The following is a 17,896-nucleotide window of genomic DNA, read 5'->3' as shown; positions in this document are numbered from 1 at the left end:
TAAAATGAACATTAATGATATCATTATATCCTGTTTAGTTCAAATACAGCAGTCTAGGTAACTGATTGAATTATAAAGAGCATCCATTAAGTATTCAGCTTTCTTCAGCTACTTACTCTAACATCTCCTCAGATTTTCTTTTTCTGGTTTCTTTAGACTTTTCCAAATTTAGAAACTTTTCAATTTCACTGATTTGATTTTTTATTAAGATGTCCTGAGATTGCCATTCATCCTCTTCCGCACCAAAGGAACAGTCAGTGAAATCGGCTCTATCTTTACCCTGGGCTGCCTGAAAAGGTCTGGATGGCAGGCCAGCATTCAGGAGTTGTGGTTTGTCCTAGAAAAGAATACACCAGTTGTCATTTGGAAGCTAGTCTGTTGTGCGTCATTTGTCATGAGAATATACAATTAGAAAGAAACAGCATTTAGGGGAAGGCATCTGGCGTTGCCTTTGCCTAGCTGGATACATCGTACTTAGAACCATGCCTAACTTCGAAATCTTACTGCATTTTAAGGGATAGCTAATGATTCTTCAGAGGAGCTCTAAAAAAGACAAGCGGATATTAAAAAGGGAGAAGAGATTTAAAATAGTCAAGATAAAAATCTGTTTGTCTTCTACTCCCTTTCCTTCCCTTCCCACAAGAAATGTCCATTTTTTTCTGATACTCTGTCCAAGCCAGGGGAAAATTAAAGGTTAAATGCTAGCGGAAGTAAAGAACAACATGAAAACTGCCTTTTCCTTCAGTTTCCTCTTGCAGAATGAATGCCATTGTTGAAGGGACAGGAAAGCTGCAAGGGAGGTGGCAATTGGCCAGTGTGCCACATTGGACTCTTTAATAAATATACATGGAATTATTTAACTTGTGTTCCCCACCCCAAGAAGTACAGCTATTTAGTTTAAATGAGTTGTGGGTTTTTAAAAAACCTGTACAACCAGAATTATAAGGACTTTTCTCTTTGCCTACCTCTCACGTCTTTCTTTTTGGCCCAAGAGGAGGCAGGGGTCTCTCCACCTGTGAGTGAATGCTCTCAGAGGGTCAGCCTTGAACCTTGGTTATACCTCCACAGAAGAGTTGAGTACATCTCAAAGTGAAATGGACTTAGCCAGAAGCCAAGTCTCATGGCCTTCCCTATCTCTTCCATTCACTAACCCTGAGCAAGTCACCTAACATCCTGGGGCCTCTCGTTAGTGATCTGGATGATTCAGTATCTGATTTTACGTCGTTTAACTTCCTTGGACAGGGAGGGTCACAAGGTCAAAAACAATGGACTTCAGGTCAGTATCTAGATTCACGTCCCAGCTCAATTCCTCACTCCCTCTATAGCTAAGTTCAGTCAGGTCCTCACTCTCTTTGGGCCTCAGATTCTTGGTCAGCCTGATTCCTTGCTGCCTTTCCCCATAGTTATGCCATCAGCTTACTCCTATCACTCCCAGACCCTGCTTCTCTCTCCTTCCAGTCTGTTTTTACCTAACACCTGCCCCTAAGTCACTCCTCGTCGTCCTTGTCTGGCCACTTGAATGGGTTTCTCACATCCAACACACAACAGACAGACAACACCGTCTTGGTTCCCCTCTGCTGCTGTAACTCGGACAATTTTGCATCTACTTGTTATCTGGCCCAGATCCTTGTTGCCAGGCAATTGTTGATGTGAGACTGGACGTCAGGAGAGATTTGGGCTGGATCTATAGATCTGAAACTTACCTACAGAGAGAAGACCAGAGGAGAGTGTTGGCTGTGATTGCTTCAGGAGACTAAGGCTTGGACCACTGACCAACTTCTGGTTGTCTAAGTACAAAGGAGATTGCAAGGAGTGCGAGTTGAGAGTACCTTGGGTTCATTCTTCTGAATAGACCCAGCACTCTGGCAAACATGGAGACAAGGGAACTACACCAAACTAAATCATTGTTATTTCCTCTCCATGCTATTGTTAAATAAACTTTTTTGTTAAATGTAGATGGCTACAAGTGTCTCATCTTGTTCTAATCCTGACTAATGTCTTCTTGGATCCCTGACCCAGGACAGGGCCTGAAACAAAAATTTTAGCTGCTTGCTCCTGATCAAGATTATTTGTTGAATAAACACTCACCTATTAATAAGGGACCTTTTTAGTGGCCTGCAGCCATAAGGAAAAGAAGCTTGGAGCTATGTAGGGTTAGAGCCATGAATTTCCCAGAGAAACAAAAAGACAAGTCTATATTACCTTCTCTACTATGGCCCTTGGCATGAGTCACCATTTCTTAAATGTCTACTATATGTAAGGTTCCACGCTAGGTTCTGGAAATACAAAAATGAAAAATAACACAGTCCTTACCTTCAAAGGGCCTTACACTCTTGTCAGAAGGAATGACTAGTGCACCTACAGGTATGTTGTAAAGTCAGTTCTGCTATAATGAGACATGAGTTTTTAAAAATCACCAAATTAGGGGGCAGCTAGGTGGTGCAGGAGATAAAGCACTGGCCCTGGATTCAGGAGGACCTGAGCTCAAATCTGGCCTCAGACACTTGACACTAGCTGTGTGACCCTGGGCAAGTCACTTAACCCTCATTGCCCTGCACCCCCCAAAATCACCAAATTAGGCAAAATTACAATAAAAACCACAAGGCGAATAGAAAAAATGAGGGTTAGGAGCACAATGCTCAAAAACTTCATCATTGACATGTTAAAAAAAAAAGGATAGGAATCAAATAAAAACAGCACAGTTTCATATATGTTAAATGGTTAAATGGTTAAAAGTACATAAAATAGTGGTAATGTCTGTGGTCTCAGGTGGCCACTCAGCCTGCACCCTGGTGCCCATAGGTCCTGGGCTGGCAAAGTGAGGTCACTTTGGGGAGGCCTCATGATAGAGGATGGGGAGAAGCAAACCAGTTTTCCTTATCACAGCTTCTACTGCGCCATTAGCTAGATGATAAATACGGAGCCCTACTTTGAAAAGGACCTAAAGTTTGCTTGTGGAAATGGGCATCAGAAGGGTTGCAGCTTGTGATTTATTATGAAGTGGTACAGTTTTCTGTGTTGTCTTGCTGTTTCAAGGGTGTGCATAAGCAAACATAAAATTCCCATTATGCTCCAATTGTTCCCTGATACATCAATCATGTTGGGACAAATTTACATCTTCAAAACAAGCTTTATTATAGCAGAACTGATTGCACTTGGATTCATGTTGCCTCCACTATAAGATACAAACTGCTATCTAGATGGACCTTCTCCATCTTGTATATGAAATGGATTTTCAACCCAACTCTACATATATTTCTTTATATACTTCATCTTACTAGATTCAGCCCATGGTTTTATACTACAAGGATATTTTCGAATCCTGATTATGTCATCCAGAATTTAGTCATCCTCTTAGCTTTGTGTCATCTGTATATTTGATAATGCACATCATCTATGCTTTTATCCAGGTCATTGACAAAACTATTAAATAGCACACAGTCAAGAAGCAGAGGACTCTGGGGAACTCCACTGAGGTCACAGCAGCCATGGAACCATTAATAACTATTCTTTGGATCCAGCCATTCAGCCAATTCAGAATCCACCTAACTGTTCTATCAGCCATATCTGATTTTTCCACAAGAAAAGTATGAGTCTTTATAAAATGCTTTGCTAGAAGAAATAGCATGCTTATTCAAAGAAAAAATGGAGAAGACTAAAGTGAAAAAGGATATGTAACATGTAGGAAACAAGATAACAGAAAAATATTTCTTAAGTATCTAAAGTGTAAGGAGCTAAAATTCTAGCTAGTCTGTCTAAAATATCTTTTGGGGGGGGCGGGGCAATGAGAGTTAAGTGACTTGCCCAGGGTCACACAGCTAGTAAGTGTCAAGTATCTCAGGCTGGATCTGAACTCAGGTCCTCCTGAATCTAGGGCTGGTGCTCTATCCTGTCTAAAATATCTAATGAGTGGTCACCAGTAAATTAGAAGCTTTAGCAAGAATATTTAAGTATTTATTAAAGAGCATTAGGATCTAATGATCAGAGAGAAAGGTAAAAATCTAACTATTTCTAAGAGACCCCATCATCTGACCTGCCATGGTGAGGTCAGGAACCAAAAGGACCAATGCCTCCTTCTTCTTCCCAGAAGCCTCCTCTCAACATCCCATCCACAAAGACACACACACAGCTCCAAGCTAATTGGCTGGTAGCTTTGATAGACAGTACCCATGAGCAAACGTTACTTCCTGACGCCAAGGAAAAGCCACATGGCTTGCCCTCAGACTTGCCTTCTCCTCATGGTGGAGCTTTCCTACAGTAACTCTCCAGCAGGGGGCGTCACTCCAGTTGTTACGAAAGCAAAAGAAGGGGGCCAAGGAGATTGTCTCTGTAACAGATCAGAAAACTCAGAAAGATAAAGAAAAAGCTGAGGCTTTTTAGTGTGCATGGGTTTAAAATTTTTCATTTATGAAAAAGTTCAGTTGTTTCAGGTTGTTTGGAGTAAGTATCATTTGTGCTCAGAATAAATGGAAAGCCCAGCTCCTGTGGGAATCAAAGACACTGAGAAAAGATCAGCAGGTCCAAGTGACACCCATCTTAGTGTACTTAGAAATTGGTAGATGTTACTATAGAGACACCTACTTGGAGGAACATTTGGAAGGTTAAGTGAAGTACCTGAAGCCTGGAGAACATCAAATGTCAAGCCTATCTTAGTGGTAAAGGAAAAAGAATATTGGTTCCGAACCTCAGTCTGCCACTGACTTACTCACTAGAGGGTACCCTCTGTGTATTGTCTATAACATGGGGAAAATAACAACCACTCTAACAATCTCCAGGGTTAATTTAAAGATCAAATGGTTGTGAAAATAAATTGAAAAGCATCTGGCACTTTACAAATATATATACACTAGTCAAAAACTTGATTATATCAGGTAGAAAAATACTAGGAAAATCAATTTGCAATCACCAAAAAGAATATGAGGACAATCAAAAGTATTTTTAGCTAGAAAATTATATTTGCTGGAATTAATCTTATTAATTCACTCATTCAACAACTACGATTTGTCCTGTAATAGGGACAAAAGGAAAAACAATAAATGGTTCAGGATGGCTTTTGAGTTTGTCCCACATATTTATCAACAAAACAAAAATTTGGTGCAAGCCACGTTATTGTTAAATGCTACACAACTGTCTAGGATCACAACCAAAAAGTGATGGCTAATGGCTAAATGTTATGAGCTCTCCATTATTTAATAACATGAGCATCATTTAAGGTTAGCCTAAAAAACGGAGATGAGACCAGAAGGAAGAAATCTGAAATGTGTTCATTAAGTTGGCAAGTAACATTAAACTGGGCAACCCTGGGAGGTGGGTAGTATTATTATCCCCATTTTACAAAGAGGAAACTGAGGCTAAAGGAGAATAAATGATTTGCCCAGGATCACAGAACTAGTAAATGTCTGAGGTTGATTCGGGGGCCCCCCTGACTCCTGGTCCAGCACTCTACCCATTCTGCTACCTGGCTGCCTCCAAGTAGCATGGAGACATACAAGTAAAGCAGATGGAGAGGGAGAGACCTGGAAATGAATATGACCAGAAATGTCCTACGGCTAAAATCTGGACACAAATGAAATCTGGTTGTTTACATCCGTGAGCCACACGAGCCCATGTGCTATAGTAGACACAACACTGGACCTAGGAGCCAGAGGTTTCTTTGTGACTTTCAGCGTTGACACTTCCTGGCCATGTGACTGTGGGAAGTCACTTTTCTTCACTGTACATAGGGGATGTGACTAGGAGCAGACAGTCAACCTGACAATTGTTTGTTCTGGATTTGAAAGTCTCTGTCTATACGGGGTCTGAACATTTCCAGGGCCACCTCATTTGAGACTCTGGTCCATCTAGATGGTTCTTTAATTAAGACCACTCCATTTAGGATGATTAGAGATGGGAGCCAAATCCCTGGTTTGCCCTGTCAAAGGGAACAGACAGACCTGGCAGAGAGACCAAAGAACCAAAGCCAAGCTAGGACAGGGGCAAGAAGTGTGAGAGAAACTATTCCCAGAGACTGGGCTTGGGTCCACATAGTCTGCAAGGAAACCTCAGCCTCAGAGCTGGTAGCAGTGGAGAGGAAATGGCAGCAGTGAAGGAATTCCCAGAGGAAAAATCACATGACCCTAGGGATGGCAGCAGGGGGATAGCAGCGGACTGATGAGGGCTCCTACCCAAACCTCCTGAACAGCCCCCAGTTCCTGGTCAGAGCAGGGGAGCTCCAAGGCCAAGGAGGAATGGCAATAGACAATTACAAAATAGTAGAACCAGCTTAGATCTTTCCTTCCATTACGACTTTGAGCTATACAGATGGCACTGATCCTATAAGAAGGGAGATGACTCTCTGGCAGCCCCAAGAGCATTTTCCTTCTGGGGAAGTTTCAAATCAGTAAAAGGGAAATATTTCATACCTAGTCCATAGGGTTGTTTGGAAAGCACTGAGCAAATGTTATAAGCATTCTATAAATACAGAGGGAAAATAAGAATTACAATGCAGAAAGATAAGTTAAAATGTAAGGAAGATAAAGAAATGTGTAATCCCTATCTCTGTATATTTCAAACAATATGATGGTGGATAGTTTATGCATTTAGCTACTTGGAAGTAGAGGGGTTAGATTTAACATCAAATTTCCTTCTGGATTAGGTTATTTGACTTAAAGTAATATCACATGAAACTAGAATGCAGATTTCCAAACGGCTAGTCCACCACCCTATCATTAATATGTGATTAAAAAAAAAAAAAACCAACTTCCTTGCCTAGCTCTTATTCAGAAAGCAGCAGAGTCATACAGAAAATAATGGGGTTAGATCAAAGAGTATTGAAACTATACTTTTTAGTTAAAAATAGAAGTGAAAAGGAGAAGACTAGACTAATACAACCTCGTGGCAAATACAGGAGAATTTGTGGAGTAGGGGTGGCAGAAATAGGAAGAATGAGCACATCACATTGAGTATTTTTTTAAAGGAAAGATGACAAAATATTTGTTCTAAAGCTATTGATCACTCATTTTGTATGTTTAAAAAAGTTACTTAATGTATTTTCTCTGAGATTTAAAACATACGAAGGTTTCCAAATCTGTCACCGTTGTTTTTGTAAGCAATCCTACAAAATCCTATTTTTTTTAAAAGCCATGTGTAGTGCCCATAAGTGTCTCTCTTTAGACTACAAACAAACCAAAGATTTTTCCTTTTGAAAGTTTTGCCACTAAGATAGTATAAACCTTATAGATCTAACCAAATGAGCTGTCAGCTCTGGTTAGTTACCTCTCAGTGGACAAATGGACTCCAGGGAGCCATAAAATCTCTTTACAGACACTTTGGTTCCAATATATATATAGCATAGTAGGATATGTAAAGTATTTGGCATATTCACACACAGTGTTTCTTGTTCTTATTGAATTATCTATTATAAATCAATTTATGCATTTACTATATTAAACTTGTTTTAAAAAACAAATTGAATTCCCAAGGAAAATATATATTTTAAAACGACTTTTAAAACTAAAAATTTTCTGATGTGATTATTTTTCTAGAAACAATTCTCATAAAGTAGCACAAATCAGAATGAGAAAATATGGCATTATTCCTAGATTTTGGCGACTATTTTTCTAGAAGTACACAATGCACCACCACCTCACACTCTCCTTCCAAAAACAGGCTGGATAACATCTGTTTGATTTATATACTGTGACTTTTTCCTGGTGTTTTCTATCAACCTTAATTGTGAAAAATGGTGCCACATTGCCCTCTTGATATTATTTTGGAGATCGGTTAGGTCTTAAAGCATCCAGATGCGTACAGTTCTACACATTTCTGTGGAATTAGCTCACTAAGGTCTGCTTGGCCATATTTTTAATTGACTCACATGTTCTGTGGGAAAAGAAGAATCATAAAAAGTCTTTGCAATCGCATTCCACTCTTCCCTGGGATCTCTCTTGGGACTTGGCTGGATACTTGAGTTAGTCAAAGTGTCAGCAACTCTGTTAATGCTGGTAGTATCTGATTGACAAAAAGGAAATGGCAACAACTGCATTTTATTCTCTAGACACTCATTTTAGTGACTGAACTTCTGGTTTATCTCTGATCATATGCTTTAAAAAAGTAATCAGATTTCTATTTTATTTTTACTGTGAATACTTTACTGTTTTCCTATACTTTGATCTTCTACTATGTCTTTTCATTTAGGAAGACAAGCAGAGAGAAAGATGTCTGTGACTAGACCTTTCTAAAACCTGCTGATTACTATCTATTAACAATGTAAAGATGTATAGGCTATCACAAATAATTCTAACAAATACAACTGAAATAGAATTAAGGTGATACCTTCTAAACCAATGTAACACATACAAATGTAATCTTTATTTCTATGAATTACTTCATTGCCTACACAAGCAAACTAAAATCAGAGTTCCTTTTGTTTTTAAATAACTCACTAATTCAGGCTAACTGGGGAGAAGACAGGTTGAATTAGTGCACAGATGAAATTATGGAACATGTTTAAAGATATGCAATCCTATTAATTTGGAGCAATACAGCAATTAATAAATGTCATCTGCTAAGGCTGGAGAGAGTGTTTAAACACACCACTGAAATTCACAGATTCCAGAAGTATTCAAATAGAAAGTAAATGATCCACTGTGCAGAAAAGGTCCTTAGGCTTAAATGAATAGACACAGATATTTTATAATTAGCTGATCAATGTAATACCACTAGATAAATGCTTTTATAGTAGATGACAGCATTTTGAAAAGTGATTTTCTAAAATATTTTGAACATTCTCCCCTCCATCTATTTAAAACTTAATATGAACTATGAAGAATTTGTCAGACAAAGGTAAAGTTCAGCCTATCTCTTATCCCAGTTTTTACAAATTCCAAATTCATGAAGTCCAAATTAACATCATGCTTATCCCATGGTCCCTTAGCCAATTCATTGTTTAAAATAAAAAGTGGATAATTAACTTAGTAGTTGTTTCATGTAATACTGTCTTACCTAACACTATGCTTTACCAAAACCAATTAGTGACACTAATAATGTGCATAGCACAGTGCCTGACACATAGTAGGTGTTTAATAACTGCATGTTAACTTGACTTGGCATTAACTATGATATACTTGAATATAAGTTCTATTGAAAAACAATATAATTTAAGAAGGAAATTTTTTTCTTTTCAATTTTACCTAGTTTCCTTTAAAAGTCCTTATCCTTTCAGCCTGAAAGCACCAGAGAACCATTTTTAGAATCCATACTCCCTTAACCAGCTAAATGCATCTTGCTAAAATGGCAGAATTCATTCAGGAGCTAATCCTACTAAACTCCAGCATGAGATTACTAAAAGAAAAGTAAACAGGATTTTCCTCATGATTATGGACAAGGGGAGCAGACTTATGGGGAGCCCGCAGTGAGGCCCTCGTCACCTCTCACCTAGACTATTGCCAATAGGCTTCCGCATGGCTTTCCTGCCTTGAGTCTATCTCCTCTCCTCCAGGCTCCCATTACACTCCATCCTCCACTCAGCTGGTTACTCCACTCAGCTGGTTACTCCACTCACTCAAGGGGTTACCTTCCTAAAGTGGAGGAATCCCTGCATAGCCCTGATGTCCTTCCTTTCTCCAGAGGGCCCTCTAGAAGTTCAGAGGATTACCACTGCTTCCCTGTAGGGTCTGGTGCCTCATCTGGACAGATTAATACACTGCAGGGCTGAGCCTGGCAGCTCACTTGACCATCGAACCCCTGCCAGGCTGGACACTAAGCTCTTCTCTTAAAGGGCATTGTGGATCTGCTGGCAGAGCCAGTTTGCTGGATCCCTTGGGTTTGCCTCAGCTGGGTGGTACTGAACTCTCTTCAGTTGAAATGTTAGTGCTCTCTTCACCTCAAAAGCTACTGTTTTATTATTTTTTTTTAAATCTAGGCCGAGGTTTGACAGAAGATGCTCCTGAGTCCCTCAGAGGCTCAGCCCTGAGGTTTGTTACCCCAGCAGCAGATGGATGAGGTCCAGGCTCTCCCTTCTGATACCTTTTCCTGGTTTAGTGTTTAGTTTCCTCTGCAGGAGATGCTTTCTTGATTTATGGTGAGCTAACACTTCCCAAATACCTTCTGGGGCATTTTGTTGATGAGAGGCTAAGGTATGAATGGAGTCATTTGAACATGAATGCAAGTGCATTGTCTCACTACTCCTTTCATATACAATAGAGCAAGCTTCAGGTCTTAAGGTGTGAAATGTTTATTTTATATCCCTTCTCCTTTACATTTCAATGTCTCTGTCTTTTCACTCCTCACTACCTTTTGCTTCTCTGGTCTCAGCTGGGCACACTAATTACTTCATAAGTATAAAGAAAGATCATATTTAGTTGGTTTTTCTCCTTTCTCACAAATATGCACCATTTTTTTGTTTGTTTTTTGGCAGGGCAATGAGGGTTAAGTGATTTGCCCAGGATCACACAGCTGGTAAGTGTCAAGTGCCCCAATAGCGGGGCAGCTAGGTGGCGCAATGGATAGAGCACCTGTCCTGTATTCAGGAGGACCTGAGTTCAAATCCAACCTCAGACACTTGACACTAGCTGTGTGACCCTGGGCAAGTCACTTAACCCTCATTGCCCCACAAAAAACCCACATCCTTATTGATATCTTTTGCTTTTACATAGCCTAAATTTCCCAATGCATCTATCCCACCTCCCAGAGAACCATCCCTCATAAGAAAGAATAAAAAAAGAAGGGAAAAAACAGTTTAGCAAAACTAAACAAGATGCCAAAAAGTCTTATATTCTGTACAGTCTTCTACACTTATAGTTTCCCCCTTCCTCAGCTCTGCAAAAAAAAAAAAAAATAGGATGATGCTACAGTTATATTTCAATAAAGGACTTTGGCTATGTTTGTCCTATTTCTATTTATCCCAAACATTTTTTTAAAAAGAGCAACTTCATTATAATTTTTTAAATCATTTTCATTTTTCTTTTTAGAAATAAGTTACTTATTAAAAATTTCAAAATCTAATTTTACTTCCTGTTTGTTACATACAAGTTGATAGTGTTGGTGTAGTTTTGCTGCTAAAGAAAAAAGATAAGTTTTTATGTAAACTTTACTTTTATCCATTCTACATTTCTTCTAATGAAACTTAAGGAAAAATACCCAAAATTTCATAAGTCAATTGAAACTTGATCTTTCTTAGAAAAAGCAGACCAGGGGCAGCTAGATGGCAAGTGGCTAAAGCACTGGCCCTGGATTCAGGAGTACCTGAGTTCAAATCAGGCCTCAGACACTTAACACTTACTAGCTGTGTGACCCTGGGCAAGTCATTTAACCCCCATTGCCCCGCAAAAAAAAAAAAGAAAAGAAAAGAAAAAGCAGACCAGAAGATTTGAAACATAACCATAATTCTAAGTCAAATAATTTTTCCTCTTACCCATTCTTATTTCCTTCATGACAGCATCCAGGCCAAGATTTTGACAAAGTGTCTTTGAAGGAATCTTTTTGTTTTCTGATGAACCCACCAGTCTCTCTTTTAGCAACAAAGGCACCTTGGAAGCCAAAGTGTTCATTGTTTGACTTTCAACTTGATTTACTTTTGACCAAGGACGAGGATCTAAAAAATTTAAGTATACTGGAGTTTTCTCAGTTTCTTTATCTGAAGTTGAAAGATCAAAGGCTGACCTTCCACTTCTGTTTACTAAATCTCCAGATGGCTTTTTGTGAAACGAGCACGATTCTTCCAGCTGGCCTTCAATATATTTTCTCTCTGAAACTGTGTTACTTAATGAGTCTGTTTTCTCTCTTGTATTGTTTAACAAGGTATGCTGTTGGGCCTTAACGTTACTAATAAGGAAGAGGTCACTTTTTGCCCTGGAATAATCCTTGGAATCACTTATCTGATTATCATTCACCTGACTCTCTTCACCTGAAAGACTTGCTGTACCTTTGCTAGTTTTCCTGATAGTAGGCTTTTGAAGAGCAGTTTCCACATCTTTGGCCTGTGAAACATGTATATTCTGAGGGTTTACTTGAAAAAGACAAACTGTCTCATTTTCATCACCTTCTTCCTGCTTAGAACCATCCTGTTTGGGTAGATGGCTCTGTATTTCATTCAAGTTTTTCCAACCAATTCTTTCACTCAGCTTTGGGGTGTCTTTTCCTGAGATGGGCATCATATGAAAGGGTTTTTTGGGACTCTCACAATACACTTTCCTATTATCACTTAAGGCAGCGGGTGAAATTGGGTTATTATTCATTGTACCACAGGTACCATTTAGGTCCATTTCCCCCAAAGTATCATGAGTCTCTTGAACATAAGAACAAGCTTGCTTACGCTGTGGACCATCACATTCTCTTTTATATAATGGACATGTTCGGTTTGATTCACACTCTTTATAATCTGAGACACAACAACTGAGATCCCTTGAGCTCTCCTTTGGACACTCGATAGAATTATCTTTTGCAATGAGGGAAGGATTCAATTCAGCTTCTTTGAAGCTGTTATTTGAAATTTCTTTATTTACAGAGTTTTCTTCAGTGCTGAGACTCATTCTGGATTCTTGTTTAGATGTTTCACTCCCCAAAACATCTTCACCACGCTGTCCATTACTCATGTCATGATTGATATCAGAAAGCTTTTCCTTGACAGACTTCTCATGACCAGTTTCTGAAGCCTCATGTACACGGTGGAGAGTGAACTCTTGAGTCCTGTCTTGAAGAATCCTTCCTGTTTCCACTGATATTTCTATCATTGAATGAGAATCATTCAGTGTCTGAAATTCCACACAACCAAAATCTCTGTCTAAGCACATCTTGTCTCTTGTTTGTGTAGCTTCTGAGTTTCTCAAGTCAGCAGTGCACACTTGCCAGTTCTGCTCTTGACACAGTAAATCTTTATCTGGACTGAAAGCTTTGCTTTGGGAAGTTTTAACTACTTTTTCTTCAGAAAGTTCTTCAGTTTTTCTTTCTTTAATAAGATCGCTCTCTTTTTTCTCATTGTTTCCAAAAAACGGTGATTCTGCCACAAAGACGATATACAAAAAAAGAAATCAATAACAGAATACTTATTTGTTTGCTTTGGTCAAATTCAGTTGTAGATACTATTTCATTAATCAATAGAACTCAGGCAAATGTAATCATATCAATGTCATCCAAAACCAAAATGGTTTTTAATTTATCTATATTATCTAAATAGATTATGGCAGTTTCCTCATCTGCAAAAAAGGGATAATAATACCTAGAGTCTTGAGTCTTTAACAAGATAATAAATGCAAAATGTTTTACAAATTTTAAGACAGTGTATAAAATTTCAGTTATGATGACGGGACTTCCCTGGCCGCAGTTTCCCCATTCATAAAATGTAGGGGTTGGGCCAGATAACTTCTTAAGTTCCTTCTGTCTCGAATACTATAATCAATGTGAAAGACACAATTAACATGCTAAAGGGAAAAAAAAACAGAAATGAACAAGGTAAGGACATTTATTGCCACTCAAACTCACTTATGAGTATAATTACAGAAATCGTTTTGGTTGAAAAAAGTACTCATATGTAACCTTACATTGAAAATAAGATTTTTACTTCTGTAGACTATTATTTCTTTTCACATATACCATACAATTCTAGGCTTTAACTGATTATTAAAAGGCTAATTTATTTGGGTAGGTTTTGCTCTAATCTCTAGCACTATCCAGGTTTTTCAAACCTAGGACTGCAGAGTTCAAAGTTGTCAAATGCTTTCTTAAGATTTTTCAAGGGGCAGCTAGGTGGCAAAGTGGATAAAGCACTGGCCCTGGATTCAGGAGGACCTAAGTTCAAATTCAGCCTCAGACATTTGACATTTACCAGCTGTGTGACCCTGGGCAAGTCACTTAACCCTCATTGGCCCCCCAAAAAAATATTTTTTTCAAATGTTAGGAATGGTTTTATCATACAAAACTAATTGGCTTGCCCAAATTGAATAAAAATATCTAAAATCAGAGGAATCAATGTTAAATCTGCTCATTTTTGCTAAGTACAAAGTACAAATTATGAGTCTTGGATTTACCATTTAGAAAAAAAGTATTGTATATTGTCCTCTATTTGAACACCTTTTGGCCTCTACTATTATTTGCTCTAAGAATTTAGGCTAAATGAAATTACCCCATCAACCATAAAACCTATATGAGTTCTTACTTCAAAATGTTTCTCACATAGATCTTTTGCTTTCTTCTTTTCCTTCTTCTTTTTCTTCTTTTTCCTCTTCTTCTCCTTCTTCTTCCTCTTCTCCTCCTCCTCTTTCTCTTCCTTCTCTTCCTCCTTCTTCCTCTTCTCTTCTTTCTCCTCCTCCTTTTTCTTCTTCTCCTTCTGCTTCCACTACTACTACTTACTATTACTGCTGCTGCTTTGTTTCAGGTCCTCACCATGTCATATCTATATTGTAAAACTTTAATAACTAGTTGCCCGCTTCTGATTTCTCTCACGATCAATACTGCAAATCACTGCCATATTGGTCTTTATAAAACTCTACTTACATCAAGTCATTACTTCTTAAAACTCTTCAGTGGTTCTTCACTAGCTAGAGAATAAAGTCTAACTCGTCCATCTTGACCTTCTACAATCTGACCCAAATGTATCTTTATAGCATGACCTTTGGCTTCTCTTCTACCTAAATCCTCTGATCCAATCCAATTGGCTTATGCAGTAAACTCCCCAAACATGCTATCTCCTTTCCAACCCCCATGCCTTTGTTCATGCTATTTCCATCATCAACAGGGCCTTCTGTCATCCTCTACAGCTATTTAAATCCCATCCTTCCATCAGAGCCCAGCTTATATTCTGCCTTCTCTATTCTTCCTTGATTATCCCTGACTAAAATAAAGTGTTTCCTTCTCTGGACTCCTATAGTACTTAAGCTTTAAACACATTATTTGGCCACATATTGTTGGTTGTCTACCCTGTAACTTTTAGTTCAAAAGTTTTATCTTCCAAACTGGATTGTAATTTCTTTTTTTTTTTCTTTTTGGTGAGGCAATTGGGGTTAAATGACTTGCCCAGGGTCACACAGCTAGTAAGTGTTAAGTGTCTGAGGTCAGATTTGAACTCAGGTCCTCCTGACTTCAGGGCCAGTGTTTTATCCACTGTGCCACCTAGCTGCCCCCTTCCAAACTGGATTGTAAGGATATTAAAGAAAGGAACCATATTTTATATTTATTTGTTATCTCCCCAAAAGTGAAAGAATGATCTCAGCATACAAATATGAAACTATTAGGACAATAAAATTACCTTCTGGATTTCTCTCTTGGCCTTGGTTATTTTTTCCTGTTTGTCTATATTCCATATTTGAACAAAAATTCATGGTATTTACTGTAGTTATTTCTTGCTGAGGATTCCATTTTTGTATGGTTGTGATTTCTATAGACTTAGATTGTTTTTGCTCTGCTGAAATTTCATTTCCTTTTTCCTTTGCTTCTTTACCATTCTGATAGAAAATGGAAAGTTAGTTTGAAATTCAATAAAGCATGCAAATATGACTAGGTGACTAGATTTCACTGAACAAAGTAGAATTTCAAATCAGCAAAAGATTTTGACAAAAGTTAGAATACTGCTATGGGCATCAGGATCAGGGTTTTTTGTTTTGTTTTGTTTTTTATTAGATCTATCAATTATTCTAAAATAAAAGAATGGTCTTTAAAATATTCAAATGGGCAAATTAGGTCTATAGTTCACCCAACTACTAACTAGTATTTTAAGGGCTGGCCATTGTACTGTATTGTATTGTTTGAATATTAGCATCTTAATAATAATTTTATGATTCCCAGTTCTCAAAGGACTAAAATAATTGTCCAATTACCCAGTCATATGTGCTATTCTACATTTCCTTCTACAAGCATTCAGACATTGATGCTAGAATTACTTGCAATCAGCCATTTTCAAGTTCTGTGAATTTCATTAATAATAATGATTTGGAGGGGGCAGCTAAGTGGCCCAGTGGATAAAGCACCGGCCCTGGATTCAGGAGGACCTGAGTTCAAATCCGACCTCAGATATTTGACACATACTAGCTGTGTGATCCTGGGCAAGTCCCTTAATCCTCATTGCCCCGCCCCCCCCAAAACCCTTCACACAAAAACCTAAACAAACAAATAAATGATGACTTGGCAACGATAATTTAAGAAGTAAATACTTTAAGAAGCCCAACTTTATGCAAATTATGTAAAAACTAACATTAAACAAAGCAGGAGTAATCATTTACATTACAAAATAATTCTCAAAAATTACAAACTCTAAGAATTGAAAGGGATCTTATAGGTCACTAATAAAACCTGAACCTCTTTAGGAATCCTCTTCACAACACCCACAAGTGGTCAAAAGACTTCACTTTAAAACTTCTACTGGGGTGATGTGCTGCCCCCAAAGATGGTCCATTCCACTTGTAGATGGCTCTAAATTGTTAGGAGGTTTTTCTTTAGGTTCAGAGCCCAAATCTCCCTCTCTACAACCGTCACCTACATCTTGAGTTCTCCTCTCTGAGCTTGCCAAAGCAAGCCTAATCCCTTTTCCATAAAACAGTTTTTCAAACCCTTGAAGACGACCATCCTCCGATCCCAGAGTCTTCTCCAGGCTGAACGACCTTCTAATTGGTGTGAAGAGATGGCACGCTTTTAAGAGACTGTCCTATGGGTCCCTCTATCTGGATGGTTTCCAACTTGTCAGTGACCTTTGCAAAATGAAGCAACCCAAACAGAGCACAACATTCTGGATATGATCTGGTGAGAGGAGAGTATAGGGGCAGCTAGGTGGCGCAATGGTTAGAACACCGGCCCTGGAGTCAGGAGGACCTGAGTTTAAATCCAGCCTCAGACACTTAACACTTACTAGCTGTGTTACCCTGGGCAAGTCACTTAACCCCAATTGCCTCACTAAAAAAAAAAAAAAAAAAGAGAGAGAGAGTAGAGTATAGTGGAGTATCATGATGATCTAGATGACACCATGCCTCTGTCTCATAATGAAGCCTAAGATCACACAATTTGCACAATTTCCATTCCTTAAACGCTCTAGATCTTTTTCATATATGTTACCTCTATAAGATGTTATGTATCTCGCCCTTTCTCCACTTACACGGCCAACACTCTAGTTCAGGATCCGATTACTTCTCTACCAAACCCTTAAAATAGTCTTCTAATTGGTCTCTCTGCCAAATCTCTCCCCTATCTCATTCTATTCTCCACACAACTGCCAGACATTCTCTTAAAGCATAGTTCTGATCATGTAAATTCCCTAGTTCACAAATTCCAGTGGTTCCATACTACCTTTAGGATCAAATACAAACTCTGGTGTTAGGCATATAAAGCACCTCAAGAATTGGCTCAAATCTATCTTTTCAACTTCAGGTTACATTAGTTTTCATCCCACACTCAATTGTCTAGCCAAACTGGCCCCATTAGTCTTCCTCATGCAGGACACGTCACATGCCACCCAGTTTAGACAGGTTATCCACCCACCCTATACCCAGAATGCCTTCCCTCCTCAGCTTCCCTCATCATACTCTCTAGCTGTCTTTGAAGCTCACCCCAAATAGCACTTCTTACAACATGAGACCTTTCCTGATCTCCTCTCAAAATTAACTTATATTTGTTTTGTTTGTCTTTCATATACTTATATGTACCCATATTCCTTATAGACAGAAACCATTTCATTTATGTCTCTGTATCCCCAGTGCTTGGCACATAGTAGGCACTTAATGAATGCTTGTTAATTAATCTATGTTTATTATCAAAATAAAGAATTTTAGGAATCCTAACTTAAATTATTATCAATCCTTATTTAACTAAACTTAATATTATAGACTTATTTTGATTATTTTCCAGGGTACAAGGCCTTTCTAGGTTATGTCCTTCAATCCCTAAAAGCTACAATATGGATGTTTACCACACTGGTTTATGGTCTTGGTTTAATCTG

General features: G+C 38.4%; 1 protein-coding gene across 1 annotated transcript in view; it reads right to left on the bottom strand.

Annotated features, from left to right (window-relative positions):
* Nucleotides 1-94: 94 nt before the first annotated feature.
* The window catches only part of CCDC73 (coiled-coil domain containing 73), a 117,226-nt gene continuing 99,424 nt past the window's right edge, over nucleotides 95-17,896 (bottom strand). Inside the window, 4 exon segments of the mRNA XM_043972204.1 lie at nucleotides 95-337; nucleotides 7,856-7,989; nucleotides 11,393-12,976; nucleotides 15,221-15,416. Of these exon segments, the coding sequence (XP_043828139.1) occupies nucleotides 95-337; nucleotides 7,856-7,989; nucleotides 11,393-12,976; nucleotides 15,221-15,416 (2,157 nt within the window).

This window comes from Dromiciops gliroides, chromosome 6 (genome assembly GCF_019393635.1).
Source record: "Dromiciops gliroides isolate mDroGli1 chromosome 6, mDroGli1.pri, whole genome shotgun sequence".
Classification (NCBI taxonomy): Eukaryota; Metazoa; Chordata; class Mammalia; order Microbiotheria; family Microbiotheriidae; genus Dromiciops; species Dromiciops gliroides.
Note: the sequence above shows the minus strand (reverse complement) of the source record. Positions and strands in the feature narration are given on the sequence as shown.